General features: G+C 41.6%; 1 protein-coding gene across 1 annotated transcript; it reads right to left on the bottom strand.

The window, feature by feature from the left end:
- Positions 1-1,197: 1,197 nt before the first annotated feature.
- DAP3 (death associated protein 3) lies at positions 1,198-21,839 on the bottom strand. The gene is made up of 13 exons (XM_084866844.1): positions 21,443-21,839; positions 15,615-15,695; positions 10,523-10,645; positions 8,984-9,085; positions 7,701-7,809; positions 7,468-7,560; positions 6,463-6,593; positions 5,523-5,603; positions 5,270-5,428; positions 4,792-4,851; positions 4,385-4,474; positions 2,684-2,801; positions 1,198-1,542 (listed from the first exon to the last, which is right to left on the bottom strand). The coding sequence occupies exons 2-13, from the start codon at positions 15,654-15,656 to the stop codon at positions 1,457-1,459; spliced, it is 1,194 nt and encodes a 397-aa protein (XP_084722970.1). The 5' UTR covers positions 15,657-15,695; positions 21,443-21,839; the 3' UTR covers positions 1,198-1,456.
- Between the last annotated feature and the right edge of the window lie 13 nt (positions 21,840-21,852).

The raw sequence follows: 21,852 nt of genomic DNA, 5'->3' as shown, positions 1-21,852 counted from the left end.
CAGTTGACCCCTTAGGCAGAGGGGGCAGACACTTGGTGTGCACTCCATACCCACCTATACATGGCCTAGTGATCATTTATTTTCATTAGTGTATCCTTCATCTGATTCTTTTTTTGTGGTTTCTATGTCCTCTTAAAAAATTTTTTTGTTACTCCTCATCTGAGGATATTTTTCCATTGATTTTTAGAGTGGGAGGGAGGGAGGAAGAGAGGTGGAGAGGGAGAAAAACATTGATGTGAGAGACACATTAATTGGTTGCCTCCCAGAGGCACCCTGATTGGGGCTAGAGATCAAACATACAACCCAAGTATGTGCCCTTTGCTGGGAATCGAACCCTAGACCATTTGGTGCATGGGCTAACACTCTAACCAGTGAGCACACTGGCTAGGGCTCCAAGTCTGTTTTTGTTTCAGGGTAGAACGCAAATGCAGTTCCCACTACCACAAATTATGCAGCCGAGTTCCCCACATTTGGAGAAATCCCAGCGGTCCACACCCCCAGAGTGCAGTGTATCCTCACTTTGGGAAAATCACTTTTGTGATCGTGGTATCTCCCGTGCCAGGTAGGTGTTCCAGTTCTTTTTTTATGCTACTGAAGTGCTCACTAAATTCCTGGAGTATCCTTCTACCTATATTTTGAACTCTATATCTGATAATTTGCTTGCTTTCATTTAGTTTAATTCTTTTTCTCAAGTTTTCTCCTGTTTTTAAATTTGGGAACTATTTTTTTGTCTTGTCAGTTTGGCTGCTTCCCTGTGTTGTTTCTATGTATTAGGTGGAGACGCTGTCTCCTGTACTTGTAGAGTGGCCTTATGTAGTCAAACAGAGATAAGGTGAAATCAAAGAAGGAAATAGGGTAAGAGACCCTCAGACAGATAGCCATTAAGTGGTAGATTTGGGACTCAATACCAAGAACTTGGGGATGGTCAGACAATTTTAACTCTGTTGAAATTTATTTCTCAAATCTCCCAAAGATGGTACACAGCTAGTATGCATGAAGGACAATTTAATCATTACATACAATGTATTCTGTCAGGGTTTACTACTCAGTTCCTTCAGGAACCTGTATGAGGGGCTGTACTGTACAAAGCTGCCAGGTTGAGGTGGAGTGTCAGTAAGGTTCTCAAGGTCCACGGATAAAAGTGTAAAAGCTGGCCAATCTGAATACTCTTCCCATCGCATAGATATAACACAACACTTTAAGAAAGATAATTTAATTTTTAAGGAAAAGATACATGATTGATTAAAATGTGGAAACCACATATAATAAGCTGATATTAGTTTCAGGAACAAGAGGATGTCTTATTGCCATTATAGTCACTTTACAAGGAACCCATTTCAGCGAAGTTGAGAGTTGACGTGCAGTACTGTCCAGTCCCACAGCTCTGTGTACTGCGGGACGCCCCCATCTGATCGGCCTTAGTGTCCACTGCCTTCCACGGATGCTGTGACATGGCCTAGAGGTAGGCACAGAGCCGCTCCAGCTGCCCAGGATTCCCATTACTTAGGAACAGCAGCTCCTTTTTACCTTCTTCTGTATGAGCTGAAATGGAGTCGAGCACAGATAATTGGCAGTTTTCTCCCGAAGCATCATATTACACCCAGAGAATTCTGTAGAGGCTACATTATCGAGATTACATTCTGATGTCATCAGCACCCCCAAGAGACCTCACTTCTAGAGCCTTTATCCTAATAAACGATTATATTTTCTACACATTTTCCCTTTCTGTCTCTATTCTTCCAATCCAGCGTTTATCTTTCCCACTATTCCAAGATTACCTTCTGGACGTTAGGACATGGTCAGATCTCCCAACCACCCAAACCTCCTCACTGTGCTTCCCAGCCCATCAGGTTGCAGCTGCTTTATATATACTCTTTCCTTTAGTAACATATTCTAATTACAGCGAATTCTCTATGATCTATTGATAGAACAACTTTGACTTTTCCTCTATATCCTCCTCCAGCCAAGGGTAAGGATAAAAAGAACAGCTTGATTGCTTTCATGTACAAGACTAGGACAGGAATAGCAAAAATTTGGTTTGTTGTGGGGAGGGTATATGAGTCAACTATTCTGTGGATGTCTAGCATATGAGTCAATTGAAGTTTGTCGAATGATGAATAAATGCAACAATGAACAAAAAAGATTTAAAAAAACAACAAAGAAAAATACAGCCGAAACCGGTTTGGCTCAATGGATAGAGCGTTGGCTTGGGGACTGAAAGGTCCCGGGTTCGATTCTGGTCAAGGGCATGTACCTTGGTTGCCGGCATATTCCCAGTAGGGGTGTGCAAGAGGCAGCTGATCGATGATTCTCTCATCAATGTTTCTAACTCTCTATCTCTCTCCCTTCCTCTCCATACAAAATCTAAAATATATTTAAAAAAAGAAAAGAAAAATGCAACAATGAGAGTGTGGCAGCAACCTGAACCAAATGACTGGGCTTGGTCCGGCCTCCTCTCAGCATGATTATTTTATTTTAGACTACTCTGAGAATTTAGGAAGAGATAAATTAAATCTTACCCCCCCCTTTCTGTACCATGTGGTCAGCCAGGAAGAAGTCAAGATAAAGAGGAAAAGATGAAATACAAATGACACACTACTCTTGAGGGAAGACGAGATCAAGGCTTTGACAGTGGGATCCTGCTGACAGCGTAAAGTCCTTTTAGGAAAACCAAACTACTGACCTTTCTCATGTTGAAGCCAACTGTTTTCCATATAATACTGAATACAGCTTTCAAATTCTTTTGGGCTATAGTTGGCCACCTGGATAGGAATAAAGGGATCCAAGGCATCAAATCCCTCCTGGAGAGGAAAAAGGATAAAGATACAGTAACTGTTAAGTGACACACAAGGCGTGTGCGCACCAGGCCACACATACTCTTAAAGATACCCTCTCTTCTCCTTCTGGTTCATCTACTACCTGTTGCCTGTGTGTGTGTGCTGTTCAGGCAACTGTGTTCTATGTTGACCTCATTAGGAATTCAATTAAAAAATATTCTTACTGACTTTAGAGAGGAAGGAAGAGGGAGAGTTAGAAACATCAATGATGAGAGAGAAGCATAGATCTGTTGCCTCCGCAACCCATGTGCCCTTGACTGGAATCAAACCCTGGACCTTCTGGTCCACGGGCTGATGCTCTATCCACTTAGCAAACCAGCCAGGGCAGGAATTCATCTTGAAAACAAATTCTTCTCTATCAGTTTTCCGTGGCTTAGAAATGGTGGGTATTAACACTGCTCCCCCCATCCCCCCCAAAAAAACCACAAAACAAAACACACACACACACACACACACACACACACACACACACACAAATAACTGCCCAACCATGGACCAGAAGGTGCCTTTAACCGAGTATCAGTAGCCCATATGCATCCAGGGTAAGCTTAAAGGGGCACCTACTGGCCAAATCTGGGATGATTTAAGCATCAACATAAATAATGGTAGTAAAAATTAAGAATCCACATGTCTGTACTGAAATAAATACATAAGGTAGAAGGGGAAATTATTAATATAATAGAAAGCCAGCTGATACATTTAGAGGAAATGATGGAACTAGAATATATCTATTTTGCAATTATCATGATAACTGATTTAGGAAGAATCACCAATGGGCACTAAAACTATAAGGAGAAATTTGAGGAGTAACAGGATATTTACCTAGTCTGAAAGTATACATCCACAAGGTTATTTATTTACTATAAAAGTAAAATAACTTCACTGAGGAGAAACCAAACGGATGCCACCTTAACTATGTGTTCAAGGTTAACACTGTAGGAGAAATAGGTTTCATGTGCCTTCTGATATCACGCACTACGATGCTTATTATCAGGAGAAAAACATCAGGAACTTTTTAAAATAACCCCTAAGATAGCTGGCATGTACTCTTCAGAAATAAAAATAAAAATATTAAGATTACAGAAGACAGAGACTGAGGAACTGTCCCAGGTTAACAGAGACAAAGACACACGACCACGGAGTGCAACACGTAGTCCAGGGCCATCTTTCTGTAAAGAATGCCGGGACATTCTGGCAAAACCAGAGGAAGTTCTGTAGAGGAGGTTAACAGTACTGTATTGATGTCAACTTTCTGATTTTGTCAGTTGTGCTTTGATTATATATTGAGGTATCTTTGGTTTTAGGAAGTACACATGATTTTGAGATAAAGATACATGCATCCTCAGGTTACTGCCACATATTCAGAAAACAAGAATGAGGAGGAAGAAGACTAAAGCAAATATGATTAACGTTAACATTTTAGGAATTTGGTTAAGACATATAGGAATATAATTTTTCTCCAAGTCTGATATTATGTAAAAAAAAAAAGAAAAAAAGATGTCTTTAGACAGAATAACTAAGAGAAACAAATTTTCCAATGGCCTGACCTTTCCCAGCAGCTCCTGGGGCAGGTAGGCATTCCGGGGCTTGAAAAGAGACCCAGTCTGGCTCAAAGTCAACACGATGGCACCTCCATTCTGCAAGAAAGGAGAAGAAGCCAGTTAGAAAAAGCTAAAAAAGACAGAAGATATAAAGATACTTGAACAATTGCAAGCAAAGTAATTACACCAATATTTAAATAAAATGGTTTGAATAAGCTTATTCCAGTTAAGTGGAAAGATTAGAAACCAAATATATAGATTTTAAAGTTGGTACAGTTATGGGAATGAAACGAGATAAAAGAACTTTCTGTCCATAAAATTACAGACTGGAAAGTAGGAGGAATGAAGTAGTGGAAGATCTCTGAAGTGAAATACACCTCTCTCTGAAATGTGTCGGCACCATTTGCACTCACCCAGTCGTTTCTCACCATCTTCCTCAGGTTGTGAATAAGTGCGAGTTCCTCGGGGGAGATCTGCACGGTGGTCAGTGCGAGGGGAGGGAGGGTGGGAGCAGAAAGAGGCCATTATTTGCTTTTGCCTGGATGCTCCCCTGAGACAAATCACCAGTAATTAATAACAACTAAAACACCCTCTACTACTACCTAACCGTAGTAGAGGCCGAAAGTATAGCCTGAGATAAGCTGCCAGGGCCGGCCAAGCCTTGCGCTGCCAGCAGTGGCAGCAGCAGAGGTGTGATGGGGGTGTCGCCTTCCCCTGATCACTGGGTTGCCTCCTGCCCATGAGGGTTCCGGACTGTGAGAGGGGGCAGGCTGGGCTGAGGGCCCCCCCTCCCCCACCTCCAGTGCATGAATTTTCATGTACTGGGCCTCTAGTAAATAATATGGCACCAGAAATCAGAGAAACCAGAACAGAGAAACTCAGTCTTCCTACTGGGCTTTTATCTTCTCTTTTCAGCGTGGTCCTTCCCCAGAGAGCATTCACTCCATCCACTGCCACCAGGAGGCGAAAAATACCCAGAGAACTTTGCCTCTTTAGCTCTTTAAGCACAATCCCAACGGCATCGGTGGCATTCCTCACCCGTGTTATACCCTGTAAGCAAAAGGGAGACAGTGGCTTACAGTCCAGTCCTGTCTGTCAGAGGCCTTCCCTGGTTATGGCTCAGTACACAGTATCTTTTTTATACCTGTTCAACTACCTCTCCCAGAGAACTGCCTTTCTCAATGCTTTCTCGCTTACTCCAGACATACTTCTCTTGAATTTTTATCTAAAACCAAACAAAAGGTTGTGTTATTAGAATCAGTTTGAATCTTTTTCAAGCCCTATAAGAGGTCTATCTCAGTATGAGTGAATGCTATCTAGCCCATTTCTGCCTGGAGCTTAAACACACACACACACACACACACACACACACACACACGATTCTGACTATAAAGGTCCAGGATAAGACCTTGACATCTACATTTTTAATAGGTTCCTAGATGACTCTAAATATCTAGATTTGAAAACCTCTGGCCTAGAGATCATATTCAAGAATTACTATAGTAAAGAGTAATTTTACCAACACATTTCTGGTTCCAGAAAAGATTTTATCTGGAGAAAATTATGTAGTCAGAACAGTGGTCGGCAAATTCATTAGTCAACAGAGCCAAATATCAACAGTACAACGATTGAAATTTCTTTTGAGAGCCGAAAACTGACTTCTGCACATGGGCCATGAAGTTCCAATCACACTGTACGTGTGTGTCCACATGTGGTATTTTGTGGAAGAGCCACACTCAAGGGGCCAAAGAGCCGCATTTGGCTTGCAAGCCGCAGTTTGCCGACCACTGAGTTAGAATATGCTTTAGAGAATTTGAGCCTATGACCTTGGAAAAGTCAATGAATTAATCTGAACTTCAATTTGCTACCCACAAAATGGGATCAGCCTACTGATGCCTCTATGGATAAATGAGTTTCAGATTGTGAGCTCACTGTGAGTAAAATACTGCATATGTAAGAAGCAGAAAATGGTATCGTAATCTCAACCAGGGTACCAGTTCTCCAGTCTACTGGTATGTGGGGCACAAAGAAGATAAAATCTATTTACAGAATGTCCAGCACCAAACTTCTGGGAGTCTAATCACCTGACTCAAGAAACGCTCATTTGTAGTTTTGAAATTCTTCAGCCAGACTGAAGCCTCTAAAGGTTGATCAAAGCGCTGCTTGTTGTAGGTGGACTGCAGAAGATCCCGGCAGTTCTTCACCCAAAGATGAGCTAAAAAGAAGGAGGCGGGACAGAGAACAAAGTAGGCAGGAACCAACTGTATACAACACAAAGTACTCTATTAACTCTTTAAGTATATATGATTTAGTGTCATATATACTTCTTCAAGCCTTGTTTCCAAGGTTTGTTTTAGATTAAACATTATCATTGCTCAACACACAAGGCATCCAAGTGAATTCATGGTCACCTCAGCTTCCTCATAGTTTCTAAAGACACTCACAGTATGTGGATGCACAAACACAGGGAGGATATGCACAAAGAATGAGCGTTTAAGTTTTTAAACTCTAGAATGCTGATTATAGTGCACGTCGGTTTCTCTGGATACTCAAAACTGTTGACTGGCGGCCATAACGCCTGTGACGACCTCTAAGGGGGGAGTTTATGCTCTTGGGCATCACAGAGCAAAGGGAGGACTGCTGGGCCAAAATAGCTCATTCTTATTATCAAAAGGTTCCAGGAAGTGTTTAGCTGAATTCCTTCTTCTTTTTAAAAAATAGGGTTTTATTCATTTGAGAGATAGAGGAAGGGGGAGGGAGACAGAAACATGGATGAGAGAGAAACAGCAACGTCGATGGGCTGCCTCTTGCAAGACCCCTGCTTGGTATTGAGTGTCCAGCCAGGGCACGTGACCTCCTGGTGCATGAGTCAACCAGTGACCCACACTGGCCAGGCAGCTGATTTCCTTCTTGTTGCATTTACTTCACCTTGCAACTCGCTTGTTGATAACATGAAGAAATTATGAATGAGTTTAGATGGCTCTGTCTGGAGCAAAGGCCGCTCCTATGGCATCAGAGCGCGTTGAAGGCACACGCTATCTCAGGAACAGGAAGACAAAGCCCAGCACAGTGAAGAGAGAAGTGCTTACCATCTGGGATATGCAGTATCAGCCAGTCCTGTTTTGCACAGAAATGAATAATATGGCAAAGACTGAGTGTTTTTCCTGTTCCCTTCTCCCCATCTAAAACACTTGGTGTTAAAGAAAACATTACCAGAAGGAACACTTCTGCTAACAAAGAGTACACTTGAATTTCTACTTTTCTCACATTTGAGGGAGGAAAGCACTGGCTTAAGACAGCCCACGTAGGCAGGAAAGGATACAGAGCACATATCGTATAGCTGGGTGAGCAAAATTGGTGTTTTTCAGGTAATGCAGAAGCTCTAGGGCTGGTTTCCTTACCATCAGGCAAGCTTCATTGAATGTCTTCATCTAACAAAACGGAAGGAGAAAGGAGAGTGGGTGTGGAACTGAATCTAATATAGCAACAAACTGTATTTTTAATTTATGCAGTTAGGAGGGATTGGGTTGTTTCTGAATTTGAAAATACATCCATATAATTAAGCTAAAAACTGAAACAAATGATCTCACACCAAGTAACATAAGAGTCAGCTTTTGATTATATCTGTTATGAAGTACAGATATTGCATCAGTTAATTGAAATCTACAAATACAGACATCTCTCAACATAACTATTAGTATGTATTCCACTTATGGTTGATGTAAATACTAAAAGCATATAAAATGATACTTAATGCTACCTCTGGCATGGCTCAGTGGTTAAGTGTTGAGCTATGAACCAGGAACTCACAGGTCAGGACATATGCCCAGGTTGCAGGCTCGATTCCCCAGTAGGGGGCGTGCAAGAGGCAGCTGATCAATGATTCTCTCATCACTGATGTTTCTCTCTCTCTCCCACTATCCCTTCTTCTCTGAAATCAATAAAAGTGTTTTAAAAAAGTCAATGGAAAAAAAATATCTTGTCAGGATTAGCAACAACAACAAAAATGAATAATTTATAAAGTCGAAAATAATTCAGCAGGAATTAGCCAAAAGAACCAATCATGTCAACAAAATATGCTTGCAGTTATTCATAATATATTTTTTATATAATTTATAGCCGAAACCGATTTGGCTCAGTGGTAGAGCATCGGTCTGCGGACTGAAAGGTCCCAGGTTTGATTCCGGTCAAGGGCATGTACATTGGTTGCTGGCACATCCCCAGTAGAGGGTGTGCAAGAGGCAGCTGGTCAATGTTTCTCTCTCATCGACGTTTCTAGCTCTCTATCCCTCTTTCTTCCTCTCTGTAAAAAATCAATAAAATATATTAAAAAAAATAAAATAAAAATCAATAGAAAAATACTCTTGGGTGAGGATTAAAAAAAAAAAAAAAAAGAAGCCTAGCTCCAAAAAGGATTTTAATTGGTTAAACTCAGATAAACACTGCTTAAATAATTATAGTAATAGCACTATTAACAAAAGATGAATGCATCTTTTTTTTAAGATTCAAGTTTCATTTTTGTAGTTTTCTACTCATTTAATCACATCACTTTGCTATGAGCAGCTTGTGTTGCGGCCCCCTCCAATTCCCTCCGGTTTTGAGCACCTGCATTGCATATCGAGAAGGCAGGCCGTGGGGGAAAACAGTCTTCACCTCCTGGAGGGGTAGGCTGTAGTGCAGACCCTCATGCTTCTCCTCATGCTTGGCCTATGAAATAAATGCAAACAGATAGCACGGGGCTGTAGACAGAGTGCCAAAGACTTCAAATAAGTGGAAAGGGCCCGATAGACCACACTGAGGAAACATTCACCTCAGAATTGAAAAGCATTATCTTTCATTTCTTATCTTAAATAAAAATATGCTAGTTCTTGTCCCCAAACCCATAGTGTGTACGTAAAGCTGGTGTTGGCCTGAATGATGTAACCAGTTGCCCAGCAATGTAAACCCTAGATGTGGAGGTAGCAGTGACAATTCTTGCCATCTGGATTCCTCTGTGCTGTGTATAGAGATGATCCAGTCATGTGACAAGATCATCTGCATGCTGCTGTTTCCATAGAAACTCTAGAGGAATTGGCAGATAAAGAGACCATATTCACAGGGAAAGCTGAAGGGCACTTTGATGATTTCATTCACTTACTCTGTTTCATTTTGTGCTTTTGGTAGTAGGTGAACACTGGAGATATAAATAAAACACACCCTACTGAGAGTGCTTTGGGTAATGAATTATTTTTCTCCTCCCCCGTGAACAGCAGCATATGTTAAGATGGGGAAATCCAGAGAGTAGGAAAACAAACAAATAAACAAAAGCTATTGGTTTTCTTCACATTTAACCGCAGATCTTACAACTAACTTCATTTATGAGAGGCAGCAATAATGCTGGGAAGGAGAAAAAAAATCAACATCTAGTCTAACGGGTTCTGAAGCAGAAAATATAACACTGGATACCACTGTAATCCTAGCTTCTGCTGACAAACTTCATTTTAAATGCAGCTCTTCCCAACAAGTCAAGTTACTTCCTTCTCTAGAACTAGGAAATCCATTTAGAAAAATAGATAGAAAACAGTCCCAGATTGGTTATTAGGAAAACTAGGTTCTGTAACTGCTCTGCTGAGATCTTGGGCAAATTAAGTTGACTTATCTAGGATTTTTCATACCACAGTCTATAAACTATGGTTGACTACCGTTTTTATAAATAGTTTTATTGGAACACATCCATTCTCATTTGTTTATAACAGAGCTAAACAGTTGTGACAGAGTCCACTTTGGCTCATAAGCTTAAAATGTTACTATCTGTTCCTTTAAGGAAATGTGTGTCAACCTATCATACCGTAAGATCAATAATATCTGCTAAATTTAACTTCTGAGGAATTGACTTAGGTATTCACTATGTGCCTGCTCTATCCCCAGCAAAACCCTTGGCATAAGATGAGTTCAGTGGTAGGGATTAAATGAGAACAAATGTGGACAGACCTGCCTGAGTGTTTTATGTTACAGTACCAGACAGGGGTGGGGACAATCTGGGTTCCAGAACGCTGTCTTGGATGCATTGTCTAACTACGTGTACATTTTCTTGTTACATTTATAATGACAGCAGCAGAGATTATAAGCCCTGAAAAAAAATTCATATACATATCACCAACTCACCGGGTCATTCTCACTGGTGCAGGAAATGGCTCTAGGACTCTCAAATGAAACCTGGTTATCCAGCTGAGCAGCAAGGCTTTGGGGCGCCTGGGTCCCCAGGCGCAAAAAATGTCCAGGGTCCAACTAGAAAAGAAACCACACAAGTGTTTTGTAATTATAAAGTTTATGCTTGCTACAACGCTTAGTTTTTAAGCAATGTCTGCAACAGGAAAAAATGCCACTAAAATACATTTTAGTTTTATGTAAAATGAGAATCCTTGTTATTCCTTATAATTCTCTAAGAATAATCACATTATTCATGCTCTGAATCTGTTCCAGCTTATGTTGCTACTAGAAGCCTGGCACGGAATTTGTGCACTGGGGGAGGGAATGAGTTTGGGGGGGTGACCCTCGGCCTGGCCTGGATCCTCTTGCAGTCCGGGACCCCGTGGGGGATAGCCAGAAGTCAGATATCCCTCTTGCAGTCTGGAACTCCTCACTCCTTACTGCCCACCTGCTCCATTCAGTGAAATGCACACGAAAACCTCTGAACTAGAAGGGATTGGGGGGATGATTTAAGAGACAAATCTGGCAAAATGCTAATTGGAGAACCCCCAAAACTGAGTTTGAGGATAATAGGCTTATGTAGAAGTGAAAAGGTGCCAGTTACAAGGGAAATATTAGGATATGAAATCAGCAGAAGCAGATATGAAAGCCAGCTGCAGTAAGGGAGATGCCTGATAAATAACAGGTAACATGGAAGCTGCCTGTATTTGTATTTAGTCTTACCAAGCAGCCTCAGAGTGCAGAAACGGTGTATTATTTTTGTACCAGCCCTCAGAACACTTATTAAAAAGACCTTAAACTCAATGACAACTTTCTAACTGGTTATCTTTACCTCTAAATCTCTTACTCTTCATCTTTCATAGTGTGACTTGTCCTTCCAAATAGTAAGTTTAACTTTCTTCTAATAAAAAAGGTTGGTTTTGCCCTGGCCAGTTTGGCTCTTTGGATAGAGCGTTGACCTGGGGCACGTGCCTAGGTTGCGGGCTCGATCCCCAGTGAGGGACATGCAGGAGGCAGCTAATCAATGGTTCTCTGTCATCACTGATGTTTCTAACTCTCCCTCTCTCTCTTCCTTCCTCTCTGAAATCAATAAAAATATATTTTAAAAGTTTTGTTTCCTACGGATGACAAAATAAGCCTCAAAGTCCTTAGCATGGTAGTAATCAAGGCCATGACTTCAATTGACCTCTCTAGTCTCATTCCTGAATGAACTCCATATTCCAGCCTATGACCATGCTAAAAAGTTATTCACTTTGATACTTCTATACTGCTCATTCTGCTTCAACTTCCCTCTCTCCCTATTTGTCTTACTCCTCCTTTAAGGCTCATCTCAAATGTCACATCCTCTGTGAAGTTTTTCCAGATACCTCCAGTCAAAAGGAATTATTTTCCCTCTGCTGATAGCACTTTGTCTTGCATGGCATTAAATTTATATATATATATATATATATATATATATATATATATATATATACATATATATATAAATAAATAAATTAATTTTCACCCAAGGATATTTTCCCATTAATTTTTAAAGAGAGTGAAAGGGAGGGGGGAAGAGAGAAAGAGAGAAGGTGACATTGATGTGAGAGACATACCTGGACTGGTTGCCTACAGCACAACTCCCCACCCAGGGATTGAAACTTCAACTAAGGTATGTGCCTTTGACCTGGAATCAAACTCGTGACCCTTTGGTCTGAAAAGCCGACGCTCTAACCACTGAGAAAACTGGCCAGGGCAATAGGTTTTTAAAAAAATGTATTTCTATTGGTTTTTAGAGAGGGAGAAAGAGAAAAATGGATGTGAGAGTGGAACATCAATTGGCTGCCCCCTGCATGCCCCTCACTGCCCTGACTGGGAATCGAACTAGCAACCAGACCAGTATAAGGAACAGCACCCAACAATTGAGCCACACCGGCCAGCGCTTGCATGGAATTATTACTTTGCCTTGAATTGCATTCGTGGCTTTTGTTAAGTGAATACTTGTTAGATGTGAGGCAATACAGAGTTTTAAACACATTTCTGAGCCAAGAATCCTAGAAGGTAGGTAGAATATTACCGCATCTGTTTTATGATGAGGGAAGCTAAGGGTCAGGGAAATGAAGTAGTCTTGCCTAAGGCCACAGAGTTGGCAGGTGAAGCCAGAATCAAATTCAGGTTTGTCTGACTCCAAAATCTATTCTTTTTATTATATACTATCTTATACACAAGTCTGTCCCCCACTTTGGACACACTTGGAAGAGAATGGATCAGATTTTATTCACCTTTGTATTTCCTTCTCTAAGTAACATACCACAAATACTTCATGCTGTGCCCTGGAATAAGGAATCTTTCATTGGAATCTTTCATGTAGCAGGGAGTATGTACAGCATCTAGCTAAGTGAAAATAAACTGCACTAATTCAACTCTATGAACTGCACACAGAAACCTCTTGAACCAGAACTTAAAGATTTTATATAAAGTAACAAAGTTGCTCCAACTTTGTCTGAGGATGGCAGACACCAATGTTATCAAATATCCAAATTCTCTATATTTTCCAGCCTCCTGTGCAAACAAATTGGGGTTATTTGGTTAATTCTCATAAATGAGCTCTACGTGAATATAATCTGTCTTTTCTAGTCAGTCAGTTTAGAGTGACTATAAATCCTCTTTCCTTCCCCTGTCATGGCAACCTACAGGCTGTGGTGGCATCCCAAGATGAACCTTCATTCCCATGTCAAGCCCCTCCCACAAGTGCCTGTAAGCCACTCTGGAAATACAGCAACAGGAAAAACAAAACATGCACAGATTTTCACAAACAATATCATTTGTTGGGTTAAGCCAATGAGTACTCAGGGTCTGTTACCTCAGTACAGCAATCTGAATAGTATACCCTACTATTGATAGGACAGCATAATCAATTCTACTGGAGAGAGCACTCTGTCTCTAAAAAAAAGTAGTGAAGTGGAAAATTTAAGATATTCGAGGACCACAAGGTGGTGCTATTTCTACAAGAATTCTATGACTTTCTCGTTAACTGCTTTTTGAAGCAAATTAAGAGCTAGCAAAATGGATTCCTTACTTATCACAGCATTACATATGGCATCACCCAGCTAGTCTCTTGCTTCCAGGGAAAACAACTGTAAGTACAATAGCCGCTACACAGTTCCAGAATGAACACCATGCATTAAGAACAGCATTCATGATCCAATCAAGACAGTTACTCTAAACCCGTGGTTGGCAAACTCATTCGTCAACAGAGCCAAATATCAACAGTACAACAATTAAAATCTCTTGAGAGCCAAATTTTTTAAACTTAAACTTCTTCTAACGCCACTTTTTCAAAATAGACTCGCCCAGGCCGTCATATTTTGTGGAAGAGCCACACTCAAGGGGCCAAAGAGCCGAATGTGGCTCTTGAGCTGCAGTTTGCCAACCACTGCTCTAAACCAATCTATCTGAAGCACAAAATTTCTTCAGCCATCTCTGCATTTGGGACTCAAGTCCTCCTTGTCTGCTATTAAAGAAATTGTAGCTTTTTAGATGTTGAGACCAGAATCCTTCCTCTGTTGATCCTTGCTTTTATTTTCATTTTATGTACATAGGTTTATGGTAATCCCCTGGAAAAAAAGTGAATTCTATAGGAGGAAGGGCTGCTTTTCTAGGAAATCTAATCTGTAGAAATTAACAATGAGATGGAAGTGACTAAGCCCTCTGGCTCAGTTCTCACTTTTCAGGATACAGCTCTGGGAGGATTTCCCCTGGGCCCTCGAACCCAGGTTAAGTGCTCCTACTGGGTGCTTTACTAACAGCTCCCTGCTATAACTCACAACCATCTGTTCATGATTCCATTACTGACTCTGAGATCCTATATTGCATGGACTCCCACATGCAATATCGCACAGTGGTTAAGGCCACAGGCTTTGAAGTCAGGTACCTAGTCTGGGCTCTGCAATTTCACAGCCTCTTACTTTGCCTTTCTAATCCTCATTTCTGCGCCTGTGAAACAAAGCTGTCCTCTAGTTCCTGGGTTATTGTGACAACTAAAAAAGTAAAGCACTTAGCCCAGTGCCTGGCGCATAATGAATGCCCAACGAATAGTAACCGTTAGTGAAATGAGTAATCTGAAAATCCTCAATACTTGCAATATGGAAAGTACTAAAAACTATTAGCTAAATAAATGAAAGAATGAAGTAAAGCAACAAAATATCTTTTTTATGTATGATTTTTGTTCAACTATCAGATACTTAAGAGTCTAAACTGACAACATATTTTTCTTTTAAGTACTTCATTAAGAAAATATAATCCGCCGAAACCGGTTTGGCTCAATGGATAGAGCGTCAGCTTGGGGACTGAAGGGTCCCGGGTTCGATTCCGGTCAAGGGCATGTACCTTGGTTGCGGGCATATCCCCAGTAGGGGGTGTGCAAGAGGCAGCTGATCGATGACTCTCTCTCATCGATATTTCTAACTATCTCTCTCCCTTTCTCTCTGTACAAAATCAATAAAATACATTAAAAAAAAAAGATAATCCAACTAGAGAATACTAATAAAAGATAACTGCAATCTATCTTTTAAAAAATGTTAATTCTTCGATGCCATGGTAAATTCTCAAGCAGAACTATTCTATGGAGACCTTGTTACTTGAAGATTTTTAGGGCACCTGGGAGTGAAGTGAATGGGAAGAGAAATGGAACTGGAACTGTTCTTTTTTTTAAAAAATAGGTTTTATTTTTTTTTACAGAGAGGAAGAGAGAGGGATAGAGAGTTAGAAACATCGGAGAGAAACATCAGCCAGCTGCCTCCTGCACACCTCCTACTGGGGTTGTGCCCGCAACCAAGGTACATGCCCTTGACCGGGATCTAGCCTGGGACCCTTCAGTCCGCAGGCCAACGCTCTATCCACCGAGTCAAACTGGTTAGGGCTGTAACTGTTCTTTTGAGTGTGAACTTGTACATTAAAGTCAGCTGAAGTTCTCTAGCGCATTCAATTCTGGATATAGTAAATCCACATAAAAACAGAAATCCACCTCAGACAGTTGGTACAAAGCATCTGAGTCAGGACTCACCTTATGGGCCCTGGAGACAAGTCTTGCCACTCCTTTCAGCATTGTCCCCACACTCTTCAAACAGTGAAAAGGTCACCAGAACTGGGAAAATGTATTTGCACAATGGATTAGTATCCTGAATATATAAAGAATGCCTACAAATAGATTAAAAAAAAAATGAGAAGACACAAGCAGACATTTCACAGGAAAGTTTGTACAGATGGATAGTAAACCCATGAAAATTCTCATTACAAATCAGAGAAATATAAATTAAAACAACAACAATGAGATCATTCACAACCACCATATTGGGAAAAATAAAAAGGTCAGATAATAGCAAATGTTAACGAGGCTGTGAAGGAAGCACTAGGACTTTCGTACACTGTCAACGAGACAGTACGTACAAATATAGTAAGTCCTCGGGTTATGACGGAGATCCGTTCCTCCGGTGCAAAGCCAGATTTTCGCCGTAAGTCAAACCCACCTACATAAGCACCTATGTCACTCACATGGAGCACACACACAGCAGTAATGAAGTGAAACAGTAAAAAAAAAAAAAAAAAAAAAAAAAATTAAAAGAAAGATAACAATTCCTGACCTTTACTTGTGGTAAATACAGTAAATAATAAAAAACATAAAGCACATATGTGCATACGTCAAAATGACGAAATTTAAAAAAATATATATATTATATTTTATTGATTTTTTACAGAGAGGAAGGGAGAGAGATAGAGAGCTAGAAATGTCGATGAGAGAGAAACATCGATCAGCTGCCTCTTGCACACCCCCTACCGGGGATGTGCCCGCAACCAATGTACATGCCCTTGACCAGAATCGAACCTGGGACCTTTCAGTCCGCAGACCGACGCTCTACCACTGAACCCACTGAACCAAACCGGTTTCGGCAAAATGACAACTTTTTTTATTTATTTTTTTACAAATAAATGGGAGATGGTGACGTAACCATGAAATGATGTATGTCGAGTCTGACATAATCCGAAGACTGCCTGTATCTAAAAAAACAAATCTGGCATCATCTTGTAAAGTTGAAAATGTACAAGTCTAAAATCCAGGTATTATATTCCTTGATATATATTTTATTGATTTTTTCAGAGAGGAAGAGAGAGGGATAGAGAGAATCATCGATCAACTGCCTCTTGCACATGCCCTACTGGGGATGTGCCCGCAACCAAGGTACATGCCCTTGACCGGAATCGAACCTGGGACCTTTCAGTCCGCAGGCCGACGCTCTATCCACTGAGCCAAACCGGTTTCGGCTATTCCTTGATATTTATTCTACAAAAACACTTATACATGTACACCAGAAAATATGTGTAACAATGTTCATAATAAGAGAATATGAAGAATTATCAAAAACTTTAAAAAGCCCAAATGCCCATTGGTAGAATAAGTAAACAGAGATATGGCCATACAATGGAATTCCATACAGAAATAAAAAAAGTAAATTGCAGTTTCATGCAATATATGTATGAATCTCAAAAACTACTATTGAGCCCTGGACAATATTAGTCTAGGTTGGAGCATTGTCCTGTACAACAAAAAGGTTGTGGGCTCAATTCCCAATTGGGGTGCAAGCGGGAGGCAATGGATTAATACTTCTCTCTCTCTTACTTCCTTCTCATTCTAAAAAATCAACAAAAAACATTCTCAGGTGAGGATTAAAAAACAAAACAAAAAAATAATATTGAGTGAAAACTATTATATACAGCATGATGTAACATATAAAATTCCAAACATAAAGTTGCTCAGTGGTTAGAGCGTTGGCCCTAGGACTGAGGGTCTCGTGTATGGATTCAATTTCTGGTTAAGAGCACATGCCTGGGTTGCAGGGTCAATCCTGGGCCCCAGTCTGGGAGTGTGTAGGAGGCAACCAATGTGTCTCTCACATCCATGTTTCTCTCTCCCTCTATCCTCCCTCCCACTCTTTAAAAATCAATGGAAAAAATATCCTTGGGTCAGGACTAAAAAAATTAAACATATAAAGCTTAATTCATTATTTGGGGAATCCTACATAATAAGAGGAATATGCTAATTATTTGATCTGGTCGTGTATACTTTTGTCATTGATTGATTCCCCTTAAACAACTGGGTGGCAGATATGCAGGAGGGTGGGGCAGCGAACTACACAAGCGGGTGTGGAAAAGCTACAGGTGCGAGGGGGGGGCGGGAGAAGCTACAGGAAAGCTCTAGGAGGGCAGCTGTAGCTACTGGCGCAGATTCACGCACAGGGCTACTAGTATATACATATTTGGTAAAACTGAAAGAAAAAAAAGCACACACACACAAACCCCTCAACAGATTCTCTACCAGAGCCTGCAGAAAGAATACAAGCCTGCAGACACTTTGATTTTGGGCGTCTAAACCACAGAACTCCAAGTGGCGAATTTGTGTTGTTTTATGCCCTAAATTTGTAGTAATCTGTTACAGCAGTAATAAGAAACTAACATAGAAAGGGGAGCCAATCAGAGCTAACCTCCAAAGTACTGTGATTTTGGATTGTGATTTGTGCTTTAAGTGCAGTTGTGGTTTAACTGAAAGTTTTCTTTAAGCAAAGTTATAGGCACTCAAAGCTGCCTAGATTTCCAGTGGAGGCATACCGCATTTTATTACACTTCACTTTATTGTGCTTTATAGGTGTTGTGTTTTTCTACAAATGGAAGGCAACACTGTCCACCAGCAAAAAGATTACAACTCACTTAGCTGCAGTACTCACTTTATTACAGTGATCTGGAACCAAACCCACAATATCTCCAAGGTCTATCTGTGTTTCCCTGTTGCTCTGCTTCTCCTGGCATCAGTCCTCAAGCTGTATGATATACTAGAGGCCCGATGCATGAAATTCGTCCTTGGGTAGGGGTCTCTCAGCCTGGCCGGCGATCAGAGCCAATCTGTGGGACGAGGCCTGTCAGGAGGGCCCCGCTGGCACTCACCTTGGCTGGGCTGGAGGAAGCTCCTACGTTGAGTGTCTGCCCCCTGGTGATCAGTGCACATCATAGCAACTGGTCATTCCACCGTTCAGTTGATTTGCTTATTAGGCTTTATTTTATAGGATGGGCTATATGATATTACTGTCTAGCAGCAAGTATTAGCTAAACTGCTCTCAGACCCGCCCCCTGCAATAAAAGCAAATAAACATTTTATTTCATGGTGCTTCCTTGCTGGGGTATTGTCTAAATGCAGTATAGATAAATTGGAAAAGCTCTGTAATATAAACTTTAAAAATAAGGCTTCAGATGTTAAAATAAAATTTTTAAGCCTTGGCTGCATAGGTCATTTGGTCATCTCAATATGCCAAGGTTGCCTTAACTGCTTTGGCTAAGTGGATAGAGCATCAGCCTGCGGACTGAAGGGTCCCAGGTTCAATTCCAGTCAAGGGCATGTACCTTGGTTGTGGACACATCCCCAGTAGGGGGTGTGCAAGAGGCACTGATTGATGATTCTCTCTCATCGATGTTTCTATCTCTCTCCCTTCCTCTCTGTAAAAAATTAATAAAATCTATAAAAAAAATATTCAGTACATATTTCTCCAAAACAAATATTCATGTACCCACTAGCTAGCATTAGAAAGAGATCATTACCAATTTCTTTGTCTGCCTTATCCCTTTACTTTCTCTTTATGAGTAAGCATTATTCCAAATGATGTGCTTATTCTTGCCTTTCTCTCTCAACTTTTTCAATTTTTGAAGCCTGCTTTCATCTTCAAAACCTGCAATAACTGGTCAAGTTTTTGTCATATTGCATCACTTTAACACTCCCATCTTCCGCTTAGAGTAAGTCTATCAAGTAATCCAGGAAATTCTCCCTGTTTTAAGGTTAGCTCTTTAGCAACCTCAATTCTACCTGCATACTTAATTTCCTCTTGTCGTGTGATCTATTCACAGGTCCCAGGGACTAGGACATGAACATCTTTGGAGGAACCATTATTTTGTCTCCTCTACCTTCCTTGGTAGGGGAGACAAATAATTCAGCATTCACTCATTCAATAAGGCCATTTTATTTTATATTTTGGCCTCTGGTAGCACCTGGGGCATACACAAAAGAAGATTCTCTTCTTCTCTATTAAATCTGCCTATGCTTGGCTGACAATTCATAACTTAGTGCAGTTACTGAAAGCTAAATGAAGGCAGGGACCATAAGTAACTTCCTTTGTAAACTGGTGGAATTTACCAGGAAGGCAGTGTGGTATAGTGAAATAATTTAAGTTTTTAAGAAACAGACAAACTAAAGCCTAAAGATAAACTTCCTGGACTTCTCTGAGCCTCAGGCTTTTAATGGGGTTAAGGTGATCTATCTCAACATATTGTTTATTGTAAGGATTAAACAGGAACACATGTTCTCCTTTCTGAGGGACATATAAGATAATGCTAATTCTCTTTCCCTTCTCATGTTTAATATATCTAACATTCACTTCAACATTCCCATGACTCACATGCTAGCCATAGTCCCTGCCCTCAAGTTAAAAACGTGTCAGTAGGATAACACACTTGCATATAAAACGCAAAGAAAGATCAATGTGCCCTAGCTGGTTTGGCTCAGGGTCCCAGGTTCAATTCCAAGTCAAGGGCACATGCCAGGGTTTTGGGCGTGCGTGCAGGAGGAGGCCGATGGATGATTCTCTCTCGTTATTGATGTTTCTAGTTTTCTCTTTCTCCCTCTCCCTTCCTCTCTGAAATCAACAAAAAATAACATTAAAAAAAAGATCAAGGTAAACCTAAGAGGACTCCATGAAAGAGTTGGAACTTGAGACATGGTTAGGAAAAGCAAATATATAGTTAGGTAATTAAAACTGATTTTTTTTTCTTTAAAAAAAAAGAGCAAGCCATCAAAATCTGATCCATACATTGAAATATGATGAAGAGTGAAATTTATTTATTTATTTATTTATTTAAATACAGATATTTTCTTTTCTTTTTTTTAATATATTTTATTGATTCTGTACAGAGAGGAAGGGAGAGAGATAGAAAGCTAGAAACATCGATGAGAGAGAGTCATCGATCAGCTGCCTCTTGCACACCCCCCACTGGGGATATGCCGGCAACCAAGGTACATGCCCTTGACCGGAATCGAACCCGGGTCCCTTCAGTCCCCAAGCCGACGCTTTATCCACTGAGCCAAACCGGTCTCGGCTGAAGAGTGAAATTTAGATGTCTACTTGAACTTGACTAGACCTTTAAGATTTTCAAACTATCCCCCTAGCGGACCCTAGAAGCCCACATATATTGAAGAAAAGGGATCCCTTTCCTAATTATTCTGCTTTACCCTTTGAGTGACAGGTGAGACTTTGGGATTACCAGTGGACCTGAATAGTCCACAGTTCTGCATTCAATCTGCGTAAATGTTGGTGCAGAGTTTTGAGAAGCAAGTTATTAGGAGCCACCGAAATCTGATAGGACTAGTTTTGCATAGTTTTATCAATGACTTGGAAGAATGACACACAACTACCAATTACACCCACAAACCTTATCAACATCAACAGTCCTCTGCACGATAACACCATGCTCTGCACTTTCCCTGTGCCTGGGAGCTAATTCTGTGATCTAACCAGGAGCTAAGGAAAAGAACTCTCTGAAGGGCACACAAGGCATGGAAGATCGAGTCCAGAACTGAACCAGAAAGACAAGGTTTCTTTATCCTCTAACATGAAGTTGAAATGCATGATCCACTCATGAGGAAGGAACAGTGGTGTGACATTGGAGAAATCTTGAGCGGGATTTAGAAAGAAAGACGACCACGGCGCGGGTTTTTCTCTGGGTCCCAAGTCCACAGACAAGGAGCCCGGAGAGAAGTCCCCCAGGAGGGTCGTCGGCCCGCTCAGCCCCGCTTCCTACCTCCGCCAAGGCCGCGGTCCCGCTCCCTGCCCTCGGGGGCGGACGCCCGCGCAGGATCGCTCCCTCGCCGACAGCCCCGGGCCGGTCCTCTCCGGGCGAAGCGCACGGCGAGGCTGCACAGACCCGGTCCCGCCGCGGAGCCGCGGGCTCGGCCCGGCAGCAGGAAACGGCCCAACGCGCAGCCGCCGCGGCCTCCAACCGCCGCCCGGCGGAGGGGCGCCGAGCGGCCCCCGACCCCCCGGCCGGCGCTGGAGGCGGAGCGGGGAAGCGACGCTGGCCGCCGCGGGGCGGTGGCCGGGGAGGTCAGTGGTCGAGGGTCCCTGTCCGCCACGCGGGCCGTCCCAGTCACAGCGGCCTGCTCCCTCCGCCCGCCCCGGCCGCCCGGCCTCCCCGCTCCCGCCGCGGCCGGA

This window comes from Pipistrellus hanaki (genome assembly GCF_964339955.1).
Source record: "Pipistrellus hanaki genome assembly, chromosome: 18".
Taxonomy (NCBI): domain Eukaryota; kingdom Metazoa; phylum Chordata; class Mammalia; order Chiroptera; family Vespertilionidae; genus Pipistrellus; species Pipistrellus hanaki.
This window is presented reverse-complemented; position numbering and strand designations above follow the sequence as displayed.